Here is a 23,175-nt window from a genome sequence, read left to right on the forward strand (position 1 = left end):
ATTGTGATGTCATATCAAACGAAGAAGAAGAAGAATTGTGACGCCCCCTCTCTCTTGCCTCCCCTCTCTCGCCCCCCTCTCTCCCCCCTCTCTTGCCCCCTCTCCCCCCTCTCTTTCCCCCCTCTCTTTCCCCCCTCTCTTTCCCCCTCTTTCCCCCTCTTTCCCCCCCCTCTTTCCCCCCTCTTTCCCCCCTCTTTCCCCCTCTCTTGCCCCCCTCTCTTTCCCCCCTCTCTCCTCCCTCTCTTGCCCCCCTCTCTCCCCCCTAGTCTTGCCCCTCCTCTCTCGCCCTCTCTCTCTCGCCCCCACTCTCACCCCCCTCTCCCGTCGTCCTCTCTCCCCCCTCCTCTCTCGCCCCTCTCTCTGTAAATGTATTCACAAATGTCTACCAAGCACAACAATTAATTCAAACCTCGGGAAGAAACAGCTTTCAGACCCTTGGGAAACAGCTGTTTCCCTTGGGAAAATTCAAACCTTGGGATCGATTAATAATTTGAATAATTAATTCAAACCTTGAGAAGAGACAGTTTTCAAACCTTGGGAAACACTTGGGAAACAGCTGAAATGGATGAAGAACGATCACTATGTGATCCCGCTCATGCTCACTTGTGTCCCAAACGTGAACGATCACTTGTGTCCCAAACCCATCACTATCTCTACCCACTTTACCCAGTCGCACCCAACTGTCCCTGGACTCTGTATCCTTTTCTCCTGACAAGGTGGAGAGCTTGCTTTCAAACCTCGAGTCAGATTCTGCAACCGGTCCAGACGGCATCAGCCCACGTGTCCTCAAAGCCTGCTCTTCTGCTCTTGCTCACCCTCTCTCTGTTCTATTCACCCTCTCATTTTCCCAAGGTCATCTGCCATCTGCTTGGAAATCTGCTAACATCACTGCCCTGCATAAAAAAGGTGCAAAAACAGATCCCTGTAACTATAGACCAATCAGCCTTCTCCCAATCATCAGCAAGGTTATGGAATCCATCATCGCTTCAGACATGAAATCCTTCCTCTTCTCCAATGGCTTGATTTCCAATCATCAATTTGGTTTCAGACCAGGTCACTCTACCCTAGATATGCTGCTACTGCTCTCCCATCAATGGATGGAGGTCCTCAATGCCAGACAGGAAATCCGAGCCGTATCCCTGGACATATCACGTGCTTTTGACACAGTCTGGCACCCTGCCCTACTCACCAAACTCTCTTCCCATGGTATTCAAGGCCATCTCCACTCATGGCTCGCAGACTTCCTCTCCTGTCGCAGTCAACGTGTGGCCCTAAATGGAGTTCTTTCATCCCCTCTTCCTGTGCAGGCTGGAGTTCCTCAAGGTAGCGTTCTGGGCCCTGTTCTTTTTCTGGTTTTCATCAATGATCTCTCGGACTCTCTGGAAAATCCTCTATTTTTCTTTGCCGATGACTCCACCCTCTGCCGTACCATCTGTCATCCCTCAGACCAGCAAGCAGCAGCTTCTTCGCTCACTGCAGATCTGGATAAAATCACAAACTGGTCCAACACGTGGAACATGTCTTTCAATCCAGACAAATCTCACACTCTCACTATGTCTCTTCGAAAGGACCGTTTACAAAACCCCCCCATCCACTTTCTCAACAATCCTCTGGAAGAAGTCTTTTCTTTCAAGCTTCTGGGTCTCACTATCTGCCATGACCTTTCCTGGGAAAGTCACATTTCCAACCTTGCCTCAAAAGCCAGTCGCCGACTGGGAATCCTCCGTCGTGCAAAGTCCTTCCTCGGCCCTTTTGAGCTCCTGACCACTTACAAAGCTTTTGTCCGTAGCCTGATGGAGTACTGCTCTCCCCTCTGGGCTGGTGCTCCTGCCTCCCACCTTTCTCGACTTCACGCTGTCGAAACCAGGGCTTTTAAGATCATTGGCATCTCCCGCAATGAAGCTGAGTCTTTGGGCCTCTCACTCAATCACCGCAGGTTGGTCGGTGGTCTTTCTGTCTTCTACCGACTCCTCTCCAGCCTTGCCCCCCCTGCTCTCTCTGTGATTTGTCCCAACCACATTTCCACAGGTCGCTCAAGGTCCGCCAACAACCCCCTTCTGGTAAAACTACCAAAATCACGAATCACTGCTCATCTTCACTCTTTCATTCCTCTTTTTCCCGCCTTTGGAATAAACTTCCTCACTCTATTCTTTCCCATTCTTCCCTCCAGGCTTTCAAAACAGCTGTTCACCACCACCTCTTATCTTCCCCCATCCAAATCCTCGATCTTTTCTACCCCCGAGAATCCACCCAAGCCCACTTCCTTCAATTCTCCTGCTTTCCTTCCTGAAAGTCCCTTTAATGTCCATCTTCCCCTCGCCATGTTCCCCGTCCCATCCCCATCCCTCTCCCTTCCACAGTTCACCTGTCTGTTCCCCAATGTTTTGTCCCTTCCACTCCCGCCCCTCTTGTCTCATGCCTCCTTGCTGTGAGTTGTGTGTTAGCTCTCATACGAGCCTCGAACAAGGTATACAAAAAAAAAAAAAAAAAAAAAAAAAAAAACGATATCAAACCTTGAAAAGGCACATACTCAGGTCCCCAGTGTCGATTGTGATGTCATACCAAACGAAGAAGAAGAAGAATTGTAGCGTCAATCGTGCAAAAAATAAATAAATAAATGAATAAACATTAATTATGAAGTCATTCGTGATGTCATAGCACCGTGTCTTGTCATTGATTGATGGATAAATGGCCGTAACTTGGGAACCGCTCATCCGATTAATATCAAACCATGAAAAGGCACATACTCAGATCCCCAGCGTCGATTGTGATGTCATACCAAATGAAGAAGAAGAAGAATTGGAACTTCAATCGTGCAAAAATAAATAAATAAACAAGCAGTCATAGACTGCTACTTACGAAATCGTCAACTTGACCTCTGACCTTGTCTAATAAAAGCTCTCTTGAGAAGGTAGCGACGCAAACCATAAGTTTCTACGATGATTCTGTACCAAACCATCAAAAATCGAATGTTTGACCTCACTGTGACGTTGACCTTTGACCGATTTTGACCAAAATCTAATCGGCACGAGCCATCTCCCTCCTGAATCACGTGGTGTAATTTGACATTGGTAGGTTCTTCTGTTCTCGAGTTATCGTGCCCACAAACACACACACACACACACACACACACACACACACACACACACACACACACACACACACACACACACACACACACACACACACACACACACACACACACATAAACAGAGGACGGAAGTCATAAATATATGATTTCGTAAGTAGTAAACATTAATTGTGACGTCATTCGTGGCGTCATAGCACCGTGTCTTGTCATTGGTTGACAGATAAATGGCCATAACTTGGGATCCGCTCGCTCGTCCGATTAATATCAAACCTTGAAAAGGCACATCCGCGGGTTCCCGGCAATATTCCTAGCAAGTTTCAATCAGATCGGACTGGCGGTTGTCGAGAAACGGCAGTCGCAGGCAGACAGACAGACACACACAGAGATTGCTGGAATTATAAATAGATAATCCTAGTTACCTGGGTTAATTGATTCGGTGAGAGCTAATTGGTTATTCCCTCAATTTACAGGTGTGAGATGTGGGTGAGACCAAAACGAAGAGACCAAAACGAAGAGACCAAAACGTCATACCAAACGAAGAAGAAGAAGAAGAATGGTGACGTCAATCGTGCAAAAAAAAAATAAAAAATAAATAAACATTAATTGACGTCATTCGTGACGTCATAGCACCGTGTCCTGTCATTGGTTGACAGATGTTATTGGTCATTATTGGTTGACAGACAATATATAGGTCGTTTTTGGTTGACAGACATTGGTCATTGTATCACGTTATTCTTTTTATTACTGCCAATTATTGTGCTATTATTGGTTCACGAAAAAATATTTTCACAAAAAAAATAATGACCACTATATTCGTTATTGTTGTCTGTCTGTCTGTCTGTCTGTCCCGAGCATAGCTCCGTGGGTTTTGATCCGATCCTGATAAAATTTTGGTGGGAGGTTTATATCATGATGGTGCTGTGTTTTCCTGAAAATAGGCATGGTGCACCCATTATGGGCAGAGCCACGCCCAAAAAACATGTTTTTAGGGGGTTGCCGATTTCAATTTGCATCTTCTCCGAGGCGGTTTGTCGAATCTGACAGGTTTTGGTATTTGGTGAGCCCAATGGCACCTGCATAGCTCCACGGAGCTCGATTTTTCATTTTAGTCCCAAGGTCAAGGTCACAAACTTAGAAAATTGTGAATTTTGACATAAAAAAATTATCTTCTCCGAGGGGTTTGTCAAATCTGGCTGGGGTTTCGGTATTTGGTTAGCCCAATGGCACCTGCATAGCTCCACGGAGCTCGATTTTTCATTTTCGTCCCAAGGTCAAGGTCACAAGGTCACAAACTTAGAAAATTGCGAATTGTGTTTTTAGGGGGTAGCCAATTTCAATTTGCATCTTCTCTTAGGGGGTTTGTCGAATCTGGCAGGCGTTTCAGTATGTGGTTAGCCCAATGGCACCTGAATAGCCCCATGGAGCTCGATTTTTTTTTTTTTTCATTTTCGTCCCAAGGTCAAGGTCACAAGGTCACAAACTTAGAAAATTGCGAATTTTGACATAAAAATCCATCTTCCCCGAGGGGTTTGTCGAATCTGGCAGGGGTTTCAGTATTTGGTAAGCCCAATGGCACCTGCATAGTCCCACGGAGCTCGATTTTTCATTTTCGTCCCAAGGTCAAGGTCAAGGTCACGAACTTAGAAAATTGCGAATTTTGACATAAAAATCATACGACCGCCCAAACTTTGAGAGCGAGGATGAATTTTTTTTCTGCATAATCTTGAGGTCATTCCCCACCGAAAGTCTTGAAACCATTTTGCTCTATCTCGAACACCTTGCCCATGGCGCCCCCTTCAAGTTTGTTTTTATGCTGATTTCATCAAAGTATGGATAATCCGAGGAGTGCGAAATGCCATATAGCCTATATGACGTTAAATTGTTCCTGGAATGTTCCAGAGGAAGTTTTGCACCAAAGGTCATACTCCTTGACCTTTGACCTTTAAAGGTCAAATTTTCAAAGTTATGGGAATCGAACCGGGTTTTCGACCTTCGACGAACTAACTCCAATAATCTATGGCACGTATCCTGTTTCCTTATTTTAATGTCCACAACATTGTTTTGTGACCTTTAAAGGTTATGCAAGGGTCAAACTTTGAAAGTTGTTGAGCGAAACCGGGTTTTCGACATTTTGCAGCTCATAACCTGTCACTCGTAACACATCATGTTGATAATTTTTAGCTCGCCTGTTCGAAGAACAGAGAGCTATAGCGATACCCCCGGCGTGAGCGTCAGCGTGAGCGTGAAAATGTTAATTTTTTTTGTATTACGGAAAAACTCCTCGACGGATTTCGACAAAACTTGGTGGGGGGGGGGGTGGGGTTAGGTATGGTCCAAGGATCATGCCATTAGATTTTCGACTTGGTCCACCCCCCCCCCAAAAAAAAATAGTTCGAGAATTTTTTTTTTTTTTTTTGCATTTCTACATGTTTTAAGTGATTTCCAACCCCCAACCCCCTAAAAAACTTGTTAGAGAAAAATTTTTTTTTTTGCATTTCTACATGTTTTAAGTGATTTTCAATTCCCCCCCACAATTTTTTTTTTGCATTTCTACATGTTTTGTGATTTCCAACCGCCACCCCCCAAAAAAGTGAGAGAAAAAAATGTTTATTTTTTGCATTTGTACATGTTTTAAGTGATTTCCAACCCCCCCCCAAAAAAAATTGTTCGAGAAATGTATATATTTTTTTGCATTTCTACATGTTTTAAGTGATTTTCAACCCCCCCCACAATTTTTTTTGCATTTCTACATGTTTTAAGTGATTTCCAACCTCCACCCCCCAAAAAAAAATTGTCAGAGAAAATTTTTTTTTTTGCATTTCTACATGTTTTAAGTGATTTCCAACCCCCCAAAAAAATTCTTAGAGAAAATTTTTTTTTTGCATTTCTACATGTTTTAAGTGATTTCCAACCTCCCCCAAAAAATTGTCAGAGAAAAAAGAATTTTTTTTTTGCATTTCTACATGTTTTAAGTGATTTCCAACCCCCACCCCCCAAAAAAAATTGTTAAGAGAAAATTTTTTTTTTGCATTTCTACATGTTTTAAGTGATCTCCCACCCCCCCCCACAGTTTTTTTTGCATTTCTACATGTTTTAAGTGATTTCCACCCCCCCAAAAAAAATTGTTCGAGAAATATATATATATTTTTGCATTTCTACATGTTTTAAGTGATTTCCAACCCCCACCCCCCTAAAAAACTTTAGAGAAAATTTTTTTTTTTTTGCATTTCTACATGTTTTGTGATTTCCAACTGCCACCCCCCAAAAAAGTGAGAGAAAAAATGTTTATTTTTTGCATTTCTACATGTTTCAAGTGATTTTCAACCCCCACCCCCCAAAAAAAAATTGTTAGAGAAAAATTTTTTTTTTTTTGCATTTCTACATGTTTTAAGTGATTTTCAACCCCCACCCCCACAATTTTTTTTTGCATTTCTACATGTTTTAAGTGATTTCCAACCCCACCCCCAAAAAAATTGTTAGAGAAAATTTTTTTTGCATTTCAACCTTTTAAGTGATTTCCAACCCCCCCCCAATTTTTTTTTTGCATTTCGACATTTTAAGTGATTTCCAACCCCCCCAAAAATTGTTAGAGAAAAAATGTTTTTGCAACATTTTTTTTCAACAAAATTTCGATTTCTTTTTTTTGCATTTCTACATGTTTTAAGTGATTAGGATTTCGACAAAACTTTGTGGGGGGGTTAGGTATGGTCCAAGGATCATGCCATTAGATTTTGGACTTGGTCCCCCCCCAAAAAAATTGTTAGAGAAAAATGTTTTTTTTGCATTTCTACATGCTTTAAGTGATTTCCAACCCCCCACCCCCCAAAAAAATTGTTAGAGAGTTATAAAAAATATTAATTATTAGACGTCTTTTAAAAACGATAAATGTTTAAACAGGCGAGCATTGGGTGGCTTTGACACCAACTGGTTATAACTTGGTCAAACATTATCACATTGTCTCATCCTTGACTTCTGAAACGATCTACATCTTCAAATACCACTCGTGAACCATCGTCGTCTTCAGACTTGTTATTATTATTATTTTTTATTATTAATATGCTGTTATCATTATTCTGAGATATCTTTGGAAAAAAAATGGCATGATAAGGTGAAACGACACTTCAGCTGCGATATATACACCTTTCCAACACTGAAAAAAGCAATAAAATGGCCGTAACTTGGGAACCGCTCGTCCGATTAATATCAAACTTTGAAAAGGCACATCCACGGGTCCCGGTAATATTCCTGGCAAGTTTCAATCAGATTCGACCGGCGGTCGCGCGCGCACACGCACGCACGCACGCACGCACGCACGCACGCACGCACGCGCGCACACGCGCGCGCGCACACACACACACACACACACACACACACACACACACACACACACACACACACACACACACACACACACACACATACACCTTGAATTATAGATAGATAGATGTATATTTATACATATTTCTTTGTATATTTATTTATATATATATATATATATATATATATATATATATATATATATATATATATATATATATATTAGCTAGCTTGGCAGGGAGCTTCTCCTCTTGACTCCCCATTTGTTTATCTTTCTTTCGTTCTTCCTCGTAATTTGTAGCCGCCTGTCGCACAATAAATTCGTTTTGGGGAAGTTGTCACAAGAGGATCGAATAAAACTGAAATCACCTGACGGGAAACACTTGCTCCAGTCCTGTGATGGCATTGTTTACATCGGAGATCGCCATGTTGTGAATCGGTGCCGAGCACTCCGTTCCATTGGAGTGCTGGCTGGAGTGCTTTGAATCAAGCAAGCAGCTTGGCAAGCGATAGCCAGCTGCTTGCTAACGGAACCCAGCCCTGTAAATTAATAATTAATTCCTCGTGTTCCTGAATTCCTCGTGAAAGTTTGCACGGACGGTCTGACGGTCCGAGATTCTGAGAGGAATAAACCGGAACAAAAGTTGAGAAGGTATCATCAGTATTTTAAAGTAGTGCGGCATGATTGTGTACTTATCGTACTGTACCGTCGTTTCTTTTGAACTTTATTTTTTAGTCTCGGTGAAGCGAGTTCAGTGCGTTTAACGTTCCGACGTGAGACGGTGTATAAGCTGTACGCACGTCGGTCGGTGCTTGTCGTTCTTCAATGCTTGAAGCGGAATATTTTGCTCTTGTTTTGCAAACAGTAAACAAAATTACTGAAAGAAGTTCCTTTGCGAGCCCGTGGATATGAGACAGGTATTTCTTTATCGGACTGTGTGCTCTGTTCGGCCGATGATGACGCCTGAAGAAAAACGATATTAATAATTAAACCTTGTACAGTTTGCACGTCCGTTCGACGCGAAATATGCGTCGCTTTTCATTTGCTTTGTATTGTTTATTTAAATTTAATGTTTTCACGCGAATTCACGAATAGAGAAATTGTAAGTGATCTGTTGCGGTTGGAAACCATGTTTGGGTGTTTAGTTCGGTGATGGTTCGGCCTTGTGTTCGATCTTTCACTTCATTTTCAAGATACAGATTCCTTTGTTTATCGGAATATCTCATCGTTAGGTTAATTGCTGTCTTGTGGTTTGATGAGAGGTAACTTATTAATCAAAATTCGTTTTAATGTGCAGTGTACGATTGGTAAAACGCTTTCATTTCGTCGCAATGAAAACGAGTGATCACTACGTGGAGTTTCCATGGCAACTGTTTCTCATTGATTAAAAAAAATGTACTATCGAGGCTCATGGAAGAGCACAATGATTGGGGAGGGGGAATGGGGAAAAGGAGAAACGAAGTGACAACAACAAACGAATACAGCGCAGTATAAAGAGAGCACAGGTGTGTGAGACAGGTGATGTGGTCTCTCCCTGTGGACCCAAGTTTCTTGGATTCCCTTGAATCATACAAGAGTGAGAACAGGGGCTCAACGAGTGTGTTTAATATAGAGCTCGGTAGTGAAATTGGAGACACCAGGGATGACTGGGCAGCAGATTTGAGATCCTGTACCGAAGAGACAAACCCGTGTCATTCCACAGGTGAGGAAAGAAAGGTTTCATCAAATGGATGTGGGTGTTGAGTTTAGATTTGGAGAATGTAACAAGAAAAGGGTTTCTGGAAGAACAAGTGCGACCTGCAGGGGCAGGGGCTCGAAGGTGAGGTGAGAGGGTAGTGGGAGCAAGACCGGAATAGAACCGGTTAAAAATAACTGTGAGGCCTCCAACCACTCAAGTTCCAAATGGGAGAGTCCAATGGCATGGAGGCCATTGTATTCCATGGTACCAAGTGTGGGCAAGATCAGAAGTTGCAACCCTAATCTACAGTGGGGAGCTATATTCCATGACCTTTATAACTCGTGCAAGTCAGAGGAAGGACTCTGTCTCATTCTCTCTCTCTCTATCTCTATCTCTATCTCTATCTCTATCTCTCACTCTCATTATCTCATTATCTCATTATCTCATTATCTCATTATCTCATTATCTCATTCTCTCATTCTCTCATTCTCTCATTCTCTCATTCTCTCATTCTCTCATTCTCTCATTCTCTCATTCTCTCATTCTCTCATTCTCTCATTCTCCCTCATTATCTCTCATTATCTCTCATTCTCCCTCATTATCTCTCATTCTCCCTCATTATCTCTCATTCTCCCTCATTATCTCTCATTCTCCCTCATTATCTCTCATTCTCCAACATATGCAGATATGATTGCTGGTTGACTGACTCAACAAAACGTAAGGACCAATGAGGTGGTGGGCAGATAATGCTGCCAAAACCACTGCTACCAGCCTGTTCCACTGTAAATGGACTGATGTCTACCATCTTTGTTGAACGTATTATTTGTATTATCTGGAAAACCCCCCCCCCCCAGAAAAACCCAGTATAAATACATAGTATAAAGTATCAACAAATCTTGTATCAGCAGCTGAAACCATGTCCTGGGAATTATGACATCCTGTAGAAGTAAAATTCATTATTTTCTAAAATCTTGGACTCTTGATCCGAGGTTGTAGCATACAGAAGAGCAAGGTGACGGGAGGTCAAGAGGCAACAAACTGATAGTGGGGCCACAGGTGGCCATCAACTAGTGGAATTGATATGAACAGAAAAAGAGGAGGAGGACGAGACGAATTAATCTCCTCATTATATACAGTAACATTTATGCTCTAAATTTTTTTTTTTATGTACACAGTATTTATACTGTACACCTTAGTTTAGTCCAAATTGTAGGAATTGTTGAGAAATTATGTATCCCAGTGAGGTTGTGGGGTGGAGGGAGGAAGTGAGTGTGGGTTTGATAAACAAAATTAAGCAAAGAGTGGAGAATTGGAATTACAGTGACCGGAGGGCATGGAGATGTCACTCTTGTTGGTCAGGTGGGAAACACGACATGAAGGTTGAATTTTGTTTGCTGTAATATCATTCATTGATTTCTGTTTAAATAAGCACATTGGGTCCAAAGTATTTGTCCAAAACTGGTCATTGATGTAAACTTGTGCAAATCCACAGATTGCAGAGCAAGGCGGTCATGCCTGAGAGAGGAAATGCTGATCAACGTTTCCTGCTGCTTTATGGCTCACAGAAAGGGCTGGCCCAATGTCTGAGCCAGGACATTCAGGAACAGGCAGAGCAACAAGGCCTTTGTGCAGAACGTCACTGTCTCAGCAGGACCGGCAGAGCTGTAAGAACAGAGATCAAGGAATATGTTTGTCTCCATTTGTGGGGTGCAGGAAGGGGGATAGGGAGGTTGAGCTGTTTAACAATCGGATTCTTTGTGTTTAAAATCGATCAACTATTGTTTTTAAATTTTAACTCATCATGGCTGATGACTATTGGCATGGAGAGCACATATTTGATCATGTCAACAGGCTTCAAGCAAAGTATAAAAGCCACATCACACTTCGGGACAGACTCTAGAAATGCTGATTAAAGTTTTCGAATATTCCGGTTCCAGGGCCCCAAATGAGCCGATTCACCAACTTGGGGTCGGAGACGACACGTCGACCCGCATTGCAAGCACACATTCAACCGAGATATTTGTGAAAGCGAACTTTTCCAAACTTTAACATTCAGTGTCTTCAAATATTCTTCAAAAAATAATATTTTTCTGCCTTCACAGTTTGAGCTTGCGCATGAGAGAGCACCGGTGGTCATTGTGGTGTCCACCACAGGGGACGGAGAGCCGCCAGACACGGCCATAAAATTTGTTCGTTCCATCCAGCTCAAGGGTTTACCGCCCAACCACTTCTGCCACCTTCACTACACCCTGTTGGGTGCGTTTACCTAACATTTTCTCTTTTTGTAATCCCACTCTGTACAGTGCCAATATCCTGATTGTTTAAACTTGAGAAATCATTAACAGAGCAAATAACATCAGAATAATATTTTATGATTTCTCTATGTACACTGATACTTGCTCTTGTGAAAGTTAATAAATCTCATATTGTAGAATTGAATGTGATTATAAAACATGAAATGGAAAAGTTTGAAGAAAATAGCATCACCATGAAGAATGGTTTGTTTTCAGTGACCTTTGTACCTACCACCAGGGTTGCACACTTGCCCAGTGTGCTCCTAAGCGTATATGCTTTAATTATTATGGTTCGATTTTGATGGAGACCTCACGGAAATTCTCAACACCATTATTGCTACATATTCGAACTACTGGAAGTGATTGACAAAGGTCGATTTGAAATTGCCTGTTTGAAGCCCACATCTTCAGAATGTCTGGTGTCCCACATAAACGCTTGCAAATGCCAATAGTAATAGCAAACGCCAATTTGTGTCTCCACAAGGATCCGATGTGTTCAAGAAAGTAACTGCTGAGATCCGCATTGTGTAAAAACCAGTTGATTGCCCCCAACGCGTAGAGCAAAGTGGGGTGAAGCATTTGGTTCACTGTCTGCACAGTAGGTCTATGATCGAGGAACTACTTGATTTCAATTTAATTTTATATTTTGAACATGAATCGGAACATGGATCCAAACGCGAACCTGCAGTTTAGCAGTACTTTGAATTTGACAAATTGTATGGAATCTCGTCCCGATTGTACATGCACACAGCACACTAAAGCAATTGCTTCAGTTTGTCTGTCTGGCAGTCAAACAAAATTGAAAATCATTCCAAAGAGGAAACTTACTGTTTGACGGATGCCATAAAGGACACAAGCAACAAGCACGAACAATTAATTTAACGAGTTAAATAAGTTGGTGTAAAAGAGGGTGCGTCAAAGGTGGTAAACTTCTGATTCAATGGCTTTTTTAATGTACAACATTTAAAACTTTAATTTATTTCAATTGAATTGAATATTTGAACACCAGAGAACACAAATTACCTGGTTTGCACTTCCCAAAATCTTCAGTTTAATAGTACTTGGGCAAAATTGTATGCTGTATTGACTAATCAAATTTGCCACTCTCACACTCAGGGTAGGGGAACTTCACAAGGAAACGCAAGGAAATTACACACAGGTGGAGGCCATTCAGCCCTTCATGCCTGTGCCACGTCAACACCACACCAATTTATCAACACAAGTTCAAAACAAGAAAAAGAGCAATCAGAGATTGCAGACCCTCGTCAGGACATATTTTGTGTGGTTTTTGTGTGGTGTTTGTGTACTGGTGTGTTACTTAATTAATGCGATAATTAGAACTGCCACTTTATAACTGCTAGTAATGATGACTGGGTAACAAGACGTTCTGCTTTGATCGGACACCTGACACTGACCCATGACGTTTTTCATTATTATTCAATTGAATTCAAAATGGGATTAAAATATATTCAGTTCAGGTCAAATGCAAGATCAAATAGGAATAGTCCTGCTTTGTCGTAATCAGAAGGAGCCCAAACAAGCAAAAAGAAAAGATGACATCATCAGGAGGAACCTGGATAGGATTCGCATTTCAACAACTACACCTTACCCTCAAACCCATCCAGGCAAAGCCTAGTCAGCCTTATTTAAAAAAGGATAAAAAAATTAATTAAACCCACATCAAAAAAAAAATTCTGGCTGCCAGGCCTTGTTGAAATTTAAATTTATGGATCAAGTTGAAATTTAAAACATATTTTCCCCATCACAACGACATCACAATTGTGAAGTTTCACGTCGATTGATTAAGCAGTTCCAGAGAAAACATTTAATATTTTTCTTAAATCCAATATGGCTGCCAAACTATCTGACATCAATTATTGCTTCACAATCTTGTACACTCATGCCTTGGTGAACATTTTTGTGAGATTTCCCCTCAATCTATCCAGCTATTCTGGAGACGATTTTTTATAAGTTTTAGGGTAAATCCAATATGGCTGCCAAACTATGTGACCTATGACGTTGTGTTGTGAACCTTTTATTCTTCATGTATATGTGGTCGTATGTGTAAAGTTTCACCTCTATCTGTCCAGCCATTTCGGAGAAGATTTTTGAAGGTGAAAAAACCCCCAAAAATCTAATATGGCTGCCGAATCACCTGATCGATGACTTAAATAAAATAAAAATTTTGGTGGACCATTTTATCTAGTTTATTTTTTATTTTATTGTATATTTGTGTCTTTCTGTGAGCAGCACAGGTGGAGGCCATTCATCTTGTGGAGATTAGAACATCCCCAAGGCAAGTAGCTAAAGGAGAGGGTATTGTATTTGGGTCCGTTTGTTTATTTGTCTGTCTGTCTTTCTGTCTGTCTGTGTTTGTTTGTTTGTCCACACAGAACTTTCATGTTTTTCTCCACAACCGCTTGTTGGATTGAGACAAATTTTTCACCATTGGTGCAACTACTCATGTGGAATGTTTTAATGATAATTATGACATCATAGGTCACGTGGTGTGGCAGCGATGTTGGAAAAATGGAAAAACTTTTGACCTCTGTATCTCTGAAACCGTACCCAGGAAAAAAATGAAACTTGGCTCATAGCAAGTACTCTTCATGGGGAATAAGTCTAATTTTTTAAAATGTCATCATATGTGCCTTCTTTAGACGTCATAATTGCATATGTAGAACGCTATATCTGATCAGTATGAAAAATTTTGAGGGTCATCTTGGGATAAAATGGTCCACCAAAAAATAAATTGATGACATCATCAATCGTGATTCGGCAGCCATATTGTTTTTTTAACCTTCAAAAATCTCTCTGAAATGGCTGAACAGATCGAGGTGAAACTTTATACTTACGACCACCTATACATGAGGAAGTAAAGGTTCACAATTTGACATCATCGGTCACATGGTTTGACAGCCATATTGGATTTACCCTAAAACATATAAAAATCTTCATCTCCAGAACAGCTGGACAGATCGAGGGGAAACTTCACATAAATGTTCCCCAAGGGATGTGTGTACAGGGTTATTAAGGAATAATTGATGTCACATGGTTTGGCAGCCATATTGGATTTAAGAAAAAATATTAAATGTTTTCTCTGGAACTGCTTCATCAATCGACGTGAAACTTCACAATTGTGATCGAGTTGTGATGGGGGAATATATGTTATAAATTTCAACTTGGTCAGACACATGGCCTGGCAGCCAGAATTATTTTTTTTGACCTGCGATTTTGGGGGTTTTTTTGAATAAGGTTCACTTGGCTGTGCCTGGATGGGTTTGAGGGTAGAGGAATAGCAAATGAAATGTGAATCCTATCCAGGTTCCTCCTGATGGCTTCATCTTTTCTTTTTGCTTGTTTGGGTTCCTTCTGATAACTCCAATGCAGGACTGTACCTATTTGGTCTTCCATTTAATTTGAATTGAATTTATTTTAATCACATTTTGAATTCAATTGAATGATGATAACAATAAATGTCATGGGTCTTGGTCAGGTGTCCGATCAAAGCGGGGTTGCATAAAAGCGGGACGGCTTGGTTCTCGGTCATCACTGCCAGCAGTTATAAAGTGGCAGTTCGAGTTGTCTCATTAATTATGAAGCACACCAGTGCACAAACATCACACAAAACAAGTCCTGGTGAAGGTCTGCAATCTGTGATTGCTCTTTTTTTTAATGGTGTTTTTTTTTGTGGTTTTTGTAATAAAAAAAAATTCCAGGGGAGGGGGGCATGGGCTTGGGTAAAAAAACCACACATCATCAACCACACAACACCCCTTGATGAGACCTCCACCAAAGCACTCCGCACACATGTACACAATCACCCATCAATGCTCAAACTACCTAAAAGTCCTGCCAACATTCCAACACCCCTCTATCTCAAAAACTTCCAAGAACCTGTCCAATTAGTTCACGAAAAAATATTTTCACGAAAAAAATAAGTGACCACTATATTCGTTATTGGTGTCTGTCTGTCTGTCTGTCTCTGTCCCAAGCATAGCTCCGTGTGTTTTGATCCGATCCTGATAAAAATTTTGGTGGAAGGTTTATATCATGATCTAGTTGTGTTTTCCTGAGGATGGGCATGGTGCGCCCATTATGGGCGGAGGCACGCCCAAAAATTGTGTTTTTAGGGGGTAGCCGATTTCAATTTGCATCTTCTCTGAGGGGGTTTGTCGAATCTGACGGAGGTTTCAGTATTTGGTTAGTCCAACGACACCTGCATATCCCCACGGAGCTCGATTTTTTTTTTTTCATTTTCTTCCCAAGGTCAAGGTCACGAACTTAGAAAATTGCGAATTGTGTTTTTAGGGGGTAGCTGATTTCAATTTACATCTTCTCCTATGGGGTTTGTCGAATCTGGCAGGGGTTTCCGTATTTGGTTAGCCCAATGGCACCTGCATAGCCCCACGGAGCTCGACTTTTCATTTTCATCCCAAGGTCAAGGTCACAAGGTCACGAACTTAGAAAATTGCGAATTTTGACATAAAAATCCATCTTCTCCGAGGGGTTTGTCGAATCTGGCAGGGGTTTTGGTATTTGTTTAGCCCAATGGCACCTGCATAGCCCCACGGAGCTCAATTTTTCATTTTCGTCCCAAGGTCAAGGTCACAAGGTCACAAACTTTGAAAATTTCGAATTTTGGCATAAAAATCATACGACCGCCTAAACTTTGAGAGCTAGTATGACAATATTTTTTATGCATAATCTTGAGGTCATTCCCCACCTAAAGTGTTGAAACCATTTTGCTCTATCTCGAACACCTTGCCCGTGGTGCCCCCTTCAAGTTTGTTTTTACGCTGATTTCATCAACATATGGATAATCCGAGGAGTGTGAAATGCCATATAGCCTGTATGACGTTATTTTGTTCCTGGAATGTTCCAGAGGAAGTTTTGCACCAAAGGTCATAATCCTTGACCTTTGACCTTTAAAGTTCACAAAGGTCAAATTTTCAAAGTTGTGGGAATCGAACCGGGTTTTCGACCTTCTTCCACAAACTAACTCCAATAAGCTATACGTATCCTGTTTCCTTATTTTAATGTTCACAACATTGTTTTGTGACCTTTAAAGGTTATGCAAAGGTCAAATTTTGAAAGTTGTTGAACGAAACCGGGTTTTTGACATTTTGCAGCTAATAACCTGTCACTCGTACCACATCATGTTGATCATTTTTATAACTTGGTCAAACATTATCACATTGTCTCATCCTTGACTTCTGAAACAATCTACATCATCAAATACCGCTCGTGAACCATTGTCGTCTTCATACTTGTTCCAATTTAAACTTATCTGCATTTCTGCTGCCACGACCTTTCCAGGGAGACCATTCCAAGCATTAACTACCCTGAGTAAAAGACCCCTGTCTTACTGCCATGTTAACTCTTCTCTTATTTACTCTCAGGCTATGACCCCTGGTGCTATCACTGCCTACTCTGCTGAATAATTCCTCTGCACTTATTTTATCTCTACCTTTCATTATCTTAAACATCTCCTCATAACCGCCTCCTTTCTCGTGTAAAAAGCCCTGTCTCCTTCAGCCGCCCCTCATCGCTGAGTCTAGCTCAGCCCAGAATCAATCGATCAGCCCTGCATTGAATCCTCTCCATGGCATTTATATCCTTTCGGAGCTGTGGTGACCAAAACTGCACACAATATTCTATATGTGGGCCTCACTAAATTCCTGTACAAAGTTAACACTACCTCTTTTGATTTATAAATTATCTCCCTCCGAATACAACCTAAAACCCAATTTGTTTTACCTACAGCTGCCTGGCACTGTGCTCATTGCTTACCTCTCGTATCTATTACCACCCCCAGATCCTTCTCCTGTGTGACACGCTCAAAAATTACCCCTTGCATAATGTCATCTCTATTTTCATTATTCTTTATCATCCCCAACACCTTACACTTACTTACTCAGATTAAATTCCACCTGCCAATATTTTGCCCAATCTATGCAAGTATCAATACTTTCCTGGATCTGATCACCACTCTCTCTGATGTCCACCTTACCTCCAACTTCGAGATTCTTCTTCTGCTTCTTCTTCTCCAATAAAATCGCATGTCAAAGTTCCAATAAAGTCACATGCCCTTTTTCTCAAGACAGCCTGGGGTAAGGTGTTCTACGAACTCAAGACTGTGTCGGGTAAGGTGTTCACCAACCCCCACCCGATTTCCTTTCTATTTTGCTCCAATGCAGCAGCGTAAGGCCAGAAATGTCAGCTTCTCTTTTATTCACGGCAGACCAATTACCACATGTTTTTTTTGCTTGTTTTGTTCTATGAGCTATCTACATATTATTACTATGATCCATTCATCTTGTGGAGTTCATTGTCTTACTTCTCACTGTTCATGGGATGGAACAATTGATTAGAACCACAGTTATTCCAAGTTTGCATCTTGATGAGCTATGCTCACAGTGGAATGAGCACCTGAGCACATAGACACGATCATGCAACATTGTACCCACCTCATACATGAATGAGACTGTTTTATTCTAGAGCATTCAGAGATGAGACAAAATGTTTTTATCTGATTCATAACACCACTTTCTATCATCTTCAATGTGTTCCTCTTTAACCTTTTACCTTCATACCAGCTCTGGGTGACAGTAATTACACAAACTTCTGCAACTGTGGCCGTACCATTGACCAACACCTGGCTAAGCTTGGTGGCCACCGATTCTACCCCACTGGTCACTGTGATGATGCTGTTGGGTGAGTAGTTTAAAGTCCTTTATTTAATAGGATTGTAGGAAGAACAAATTACTTCTTCTTCCTCATTTCCATTTATATGGGGGTGAGGCCTAATGGTACCAAGCTGCTGCTGCCCCACCTTTTGTGCAGTACTTCTCCACTGTCCTCAATCCCCAACCAACTCTCTCCATTCTCCTGCCACCCCCATCAAACTTGCATTCCTCCTCACACAATCTTACCATCTCAGCAGAGGTCTATCTCTTTTCCTCCTACCTTGCTCTTCCAAGCTATTCACTTTCTTTGTCATTCTCTCATCCTCCATCTGCATAACATGCCCAATCCACCTCAGCCGGCTCTTTACTGATCTCTGTGAAGCTCATCCTCACATCAATCTCCTCCCTTAGTTCATACATCCTCCTATACCCCCTCTTTACTCTCATTATTCTTCTGATCCAGATAGTTTTGCAGACTTGCAGGCTCTGCAGAATAAACTTTCTGAAGCCAAATGATGCTCATGGCGGAATCAGATGCTAAACCTGAAATACAAATGATAAATATTATTTGAAGTCTCTGTGAGATTATTTATTTGATTCCAGGTTTTTCATCCTGTTTTCAACATGTCTAAACATAACAACTGCCTCTATATTACACCTGTTTCTGAAGAAGGATGGTTGAAGTGACTTCGTTGATGCTTCTACCATTACTCTTGCATATTTCAAGGATTACCAAGTGGTGTGGCTGTCGTTTACATAATCGTCGTTTACTGGATCTCTTGGCGGTTTAATATGTTGAAGAATGTCAAATCAAATATAACCACTCGTGTGACCTTGTTTTTGTATGTAGGGTTGAAGAAGTTGCCGAGCCGTGGATAGAAGGCCTGTGGGAAGCCCTCAAAAAGGAGCTTTGTGGACGGCAATGGAACCAGGCTAAGGAGAACACCATGACAACTGGTAGAGACCCAGTTGTTGGAAGCAAAGGTTGCATTGACAATGTTGAAGAAAGCGAGTTTATTGTAACAAATACAAACGCTGTCTCTGACATGTCAGCTCCTTGTCATATTAAAGGAGGAGGTAAAACTGCTCCTGTGCTTTTTAACGATGACAAGAATTTGGAGGCATTCAATGAGAAAAGTGTGAGGCTGGATAAAGCATCCATAGGGACATGTGAGGCTCTTGGGCCTTTTACTTCCCCAAAACCCAGAGATGCTGCATCCATTTCACAGGGAGAGGAACATGGGACTGGGAGTTTAGGAGATGATAGATCGATCACTGTACTGTCAATGAGCTGTTGCAGCCTGAGCATCACTTCATCTTCCGAGACTAAATCTCATTCATCTCCTGCAAATTCACAATCTACGTCTGCCTGGACCAAGCCTGTGCCGCATTTGTCCAATGTGGCGCTGAATGTGCCCTCTCTCCCGGCATCCTTCCTGGACATAGACATTCAGCGCAACACCCATTTCAATGTAAGTCATCAGTAACAGTGCTAAATCGATCAAAACATTGAGATATACCTTCAAAGTATTCATATTCTACTCAAATGTTAATACATTTTCTAGAAAAAATAATTTGGATTTGAGATATTTTAAAATGGAATCTACCAGGTGGAATTTAACTATGAATTGTGCTAATCTCTGCCTTTACTCTTCCGTATGGTGAATTGTTTTTACCGGCAAGTCACTTCATAACGTACCTTGACGTCGGTGTGCAGATGCAGAACTCTCCCCTAATTTCACATTGACTTGTCTGCTGCTGTACCGAGAACAAATGCACTCAGAATTGTGGACATGTAGATGTGCATAATGTGGATGACTATAATATAGCATAATGAGGTTGTAATGTTATTTTTTTAAATTTTATTCCATTATCTATATATTAATACTGAAGGACCAATTTTGTGCTCCTCCTAGCGGTTGCGTCACGTTTTCCTCGGTGCTGTGACCTGGACTGAAAGAAACTTCGTACCTGTAAGAGTCCATCACACATAGTGGCAATAGTCAACCTTCAACTCTGAAGCATCTATATGTTAATATATTTAAATTCAACAAAATCATCATATTCAACATTGTAAATGCATCAAACTAATCAAATTAAACATTGGAAATTTATCAAAATCAAATTCAATATTGGAAATTCATCAAAATCATCAAATTAAACATTGTAAATTCATCAAAATCTTCATATTAAACATCGTAAATTCATCAAAATCATTAGATTAAACATTGGAAATTCATCAAAATCAAATACATCATTGTAAATTCATCAAAATCATCAAATTAAACATCGTAAATTCATCTAAATCATTTGATTAAACATTGGAAATTCATCAAAATCAAATACAACATTGTAAATTCATCAAAATCATCAAATTAAACATTGTAAATTCATCAAAATCAAATACAACATTGTAAATTCATCAAAATCATTAAATTAAACATTGTAAATTCATCAAAATCAAACACAACATAGTAAATTCATCAAAATCATTAAACTAAACATTGGAAATTCTTCAAAATCAAATTCAACATTGGAAATTCATCAAAATCAAATACAACATTGTAAATTCATCAAAATCATGAAATTAAACATTGTAAATTCATCAAAATCAAATACAACATTGTAAATTCATCAAAGTCATTAAATTAAACATTGGAAATTCATCAAAATCATTAAACTAAACATTGGAAATTCTTCAAAACAAATTCAACATTGTAAATTCATCAAAATCATTAAATTCAACATTGTAAATTCATCAAATTCAATATTGGAAATTCATCAAAATAATTAAAATAAACATTGGAAATTCATCAAAATCAAATACAACATTGTAAATTCATCAAAATCATCAGATTAAACATTGTTAATTCAATATTGTAAATTCAGCAAAATCATCAAATTAAACATTGGAAATACATCAAAATCAAATTCAACATTGTAAATTCATCAAAATCAAATTCACCTTTGGAAATTCATCAAAATCATTAAATTCAACATTGCAAATTCATCACAATCATGAAATTAAACATTGGAAATTCATCAAAATCATGAAGTTAAACTGAGGATGCATTGGAAAGTAATCCAGACATATGGTTGCCATGAGAAACAGGACAGCATACAATTCCTAACTCCACATCAGAGAAGAGCAGTGGAACTCAAGTTCACTTTTTCTTCACTCCACTGGACATCATATGAGCAAATATAAAAAAATATGTATTCTTTCACTATTCTGATTCAGGTCAGGTCAGGTATGGGAGCATGCGCCAGAGCAGTGCGTCGCTGCATCCACTTTCCGCCAGTACTCCAAAGGCCTCCGTCTGGCCATCCCCATCTCCTTGATATGCCGATCAACCTGCTGCAACCACGAGGAACGTGGTCGGCCCATTAACCTCCTCCACTCACGAGACTCCCTCGCTGAGAGAATCTGGTGAGCAGGATCAGCGTCAGGAAAACGAGCCACATGCCCATACAGCCGCAGCCGATGCTCACGGACTATGGAGGTAACAAATCTCATTTGAGTCTCTCTCAGCAACCGCTCATTAGACACAAAGTCCGACCAGCAATAGCCAAGGATTCTCCGAAGAGACCTGGTACCAAAGGAATTAAGTCTCTGTCTCAGATCCTTGGTCAGAGTCCAAGTCTCACATCCATAGGGCAAGACTGGAAGCACCAAGGACCTGAAGACTTGGACTTTCGTCCTCCCGCACAGGTACCGGCAGCGCCACACCCCATTATCCAATGAATCCATGGCTCCCCAGGCCCGACCCAGACGTCTATTGACCTCTGACTCACAGCCAGCAGAGACATGAATATCACTGCCACGGTAAGTGAATCTCTCCACGACCTCAACATGCTCACCACAAACAGGCACAGACAGGACAGCAGCATCCAAGATGTCATTGAAAGCCTGGATCTTAGTTTTGACCCAGGAAACCCATAATCCCAGTGTCTCGGACTCCTCATTCAGCACCTCGAGGGCCCCCAAAAGGATATCTAAAGTCTCCGCAAAGATGACTGCATCATCTGTGAAATCAAGGTGAGAGGTCTTGACATTCCCAAACGTTACACCGCAGCTTGATCTCTCTGACATCCTCCCAAGAATCCAGTCCATACAAGTGCTGAAAAGTGTGGGGGCCAGTACACACCCTTTGATGAACTCCAGTAACAACTGGAAATAAGTCAGAGGTGGTACCACCACATCTCACAGCACTCTCAGTACCAGAGTAGAGTTCAGACATCAGATCGATTAGTTTTGGTGGCACCCCACGAAGACCAAGAATCTTCCAGAGGGCATCCCGTTTCCCTGAATCGAACGATTTACAGAGATCACCATAGGCTGCAAGCAGCCCCTGCCGAAACTCTCATCTGCGTTCGGTGAGGACCCGAAGAGCAAGGATAGAGTCAATCGTTGACCTCTTTGGTGAAAAGCCTGACTGCTCTGGATGCTGGTGCTCAAGCAGATGGTGGCGAACCCCATCAATAATTATCCGAGCAAAGACCTTGTCCAGCACTGAGAGCAGCGTCACCCCTCGGTAGTTGTTGCAATCTTGGCAATCACCCTTCCTTTTCCAGAGAGGGACAACAAGGCCCCTCTTCCAGTCAGTTGGGAATGATGCCTGTGTTCCAGGCAGAGCACAGAACTGCATGCAACGACACGAGTGCAGCATTTCCACCAGCCTTGAGAAGTTCAGCATGGATGCCACAGATCCCTGGAGCTTTACCCCATTTCAACCGGTTCACCGCAGCTTGTGTTTCCACAAGCAAAGGTGGACCACAGTTGATTGGAGGGTTAGCAACAGGGATTGTAACACCCCTGACGTCCAACTCGACAGCTGGTGGATCAGCCTGGTACAACCGCTCAAAGTAACCGGCCCAGCGGGCCTTCACTTCGGACTCCTCTGTCAAGAGCCTACCACCCTCTGCTCTCACTGCAGTGCACCGAGGGACGGGCTTGGATGAATGCAATGCACGAATTCCCCTGCAAGCAGGACGAGAATCCCTTGACCACAGTTGATACTCTACCCCCTCACAGATTCCTCGCACATAGGCCTCCTTGTCCACCCTTAGCACACGTACAGTTTTACGCCTCAGCTCCCTGAACA

The 23,175-nt window shown here is 41.4% G+C and overlaps 1 protein-coding gene across 10 annotated transcripts in view; it reads left to right on the top strand.

Moving 5' to 3' along the window:
- Positions 1-7,860: 7,860 nt before the first annotated feature.
- Positions 7,861-23,175, top strand: part of MTRR (5-methyltetrahydrofolate-homocysteine methyltransferase reductase) — an 88,084-nt gene continuing 72,769 nt past the window's right edge. For 2 of the 10 annotated variants that reach the window (XM_085878445.1, XM_085878444.1), the window contains exons 1-5: positions 8,368-8,671; positions 10,580-10,751; positions 11,190-11,343; positions 17,981-18,098; positions 18,921-19,542. In XM_085878445.1, coding sequence (XP_085734571.1) covers positions 8,562-8,671; positions 10,580-10,751; positions 11,190-11,343; positions 17,981-18,098; positions 18,921-19,542 — 1,176 coding nt within the window. In that variant the 5' untranslated portion in view covers positions 8,368-8,561. Of the gene's footprint in view, positions 8,061-8,180; positions 8,327-8,348; positions 8,672-8,715; positions 9,112-10,579; positions 10,752-11,189; positions 11,344-17,980; positions 18,099-18,920; positions 19,543-23,175 lie in introns of those variants that run through there. The other 8 variants (XM_085878439.1, XM_085878440.1, XM_085878441.1 and 5 more) reach the window with 8 other exon arrangements.

The sequence above is a fragment of the Eptatretus burgeri genome, chromosome 4 (assembly GCF_056783735.1).
Source record: "Eptatretus burgeri isolate ZD-2024b chromosome 4, Ebu_testis_v1, whole genome shotgun sequence".
In the NCBI taxonomy this organism is placed as follows: domain Eukaryota; kingdom Metazoa; phylum Chordata; class Myxini; order Myxiniformes; family Myxinidae; genus Eptatretus; species Eptatretus burgeri.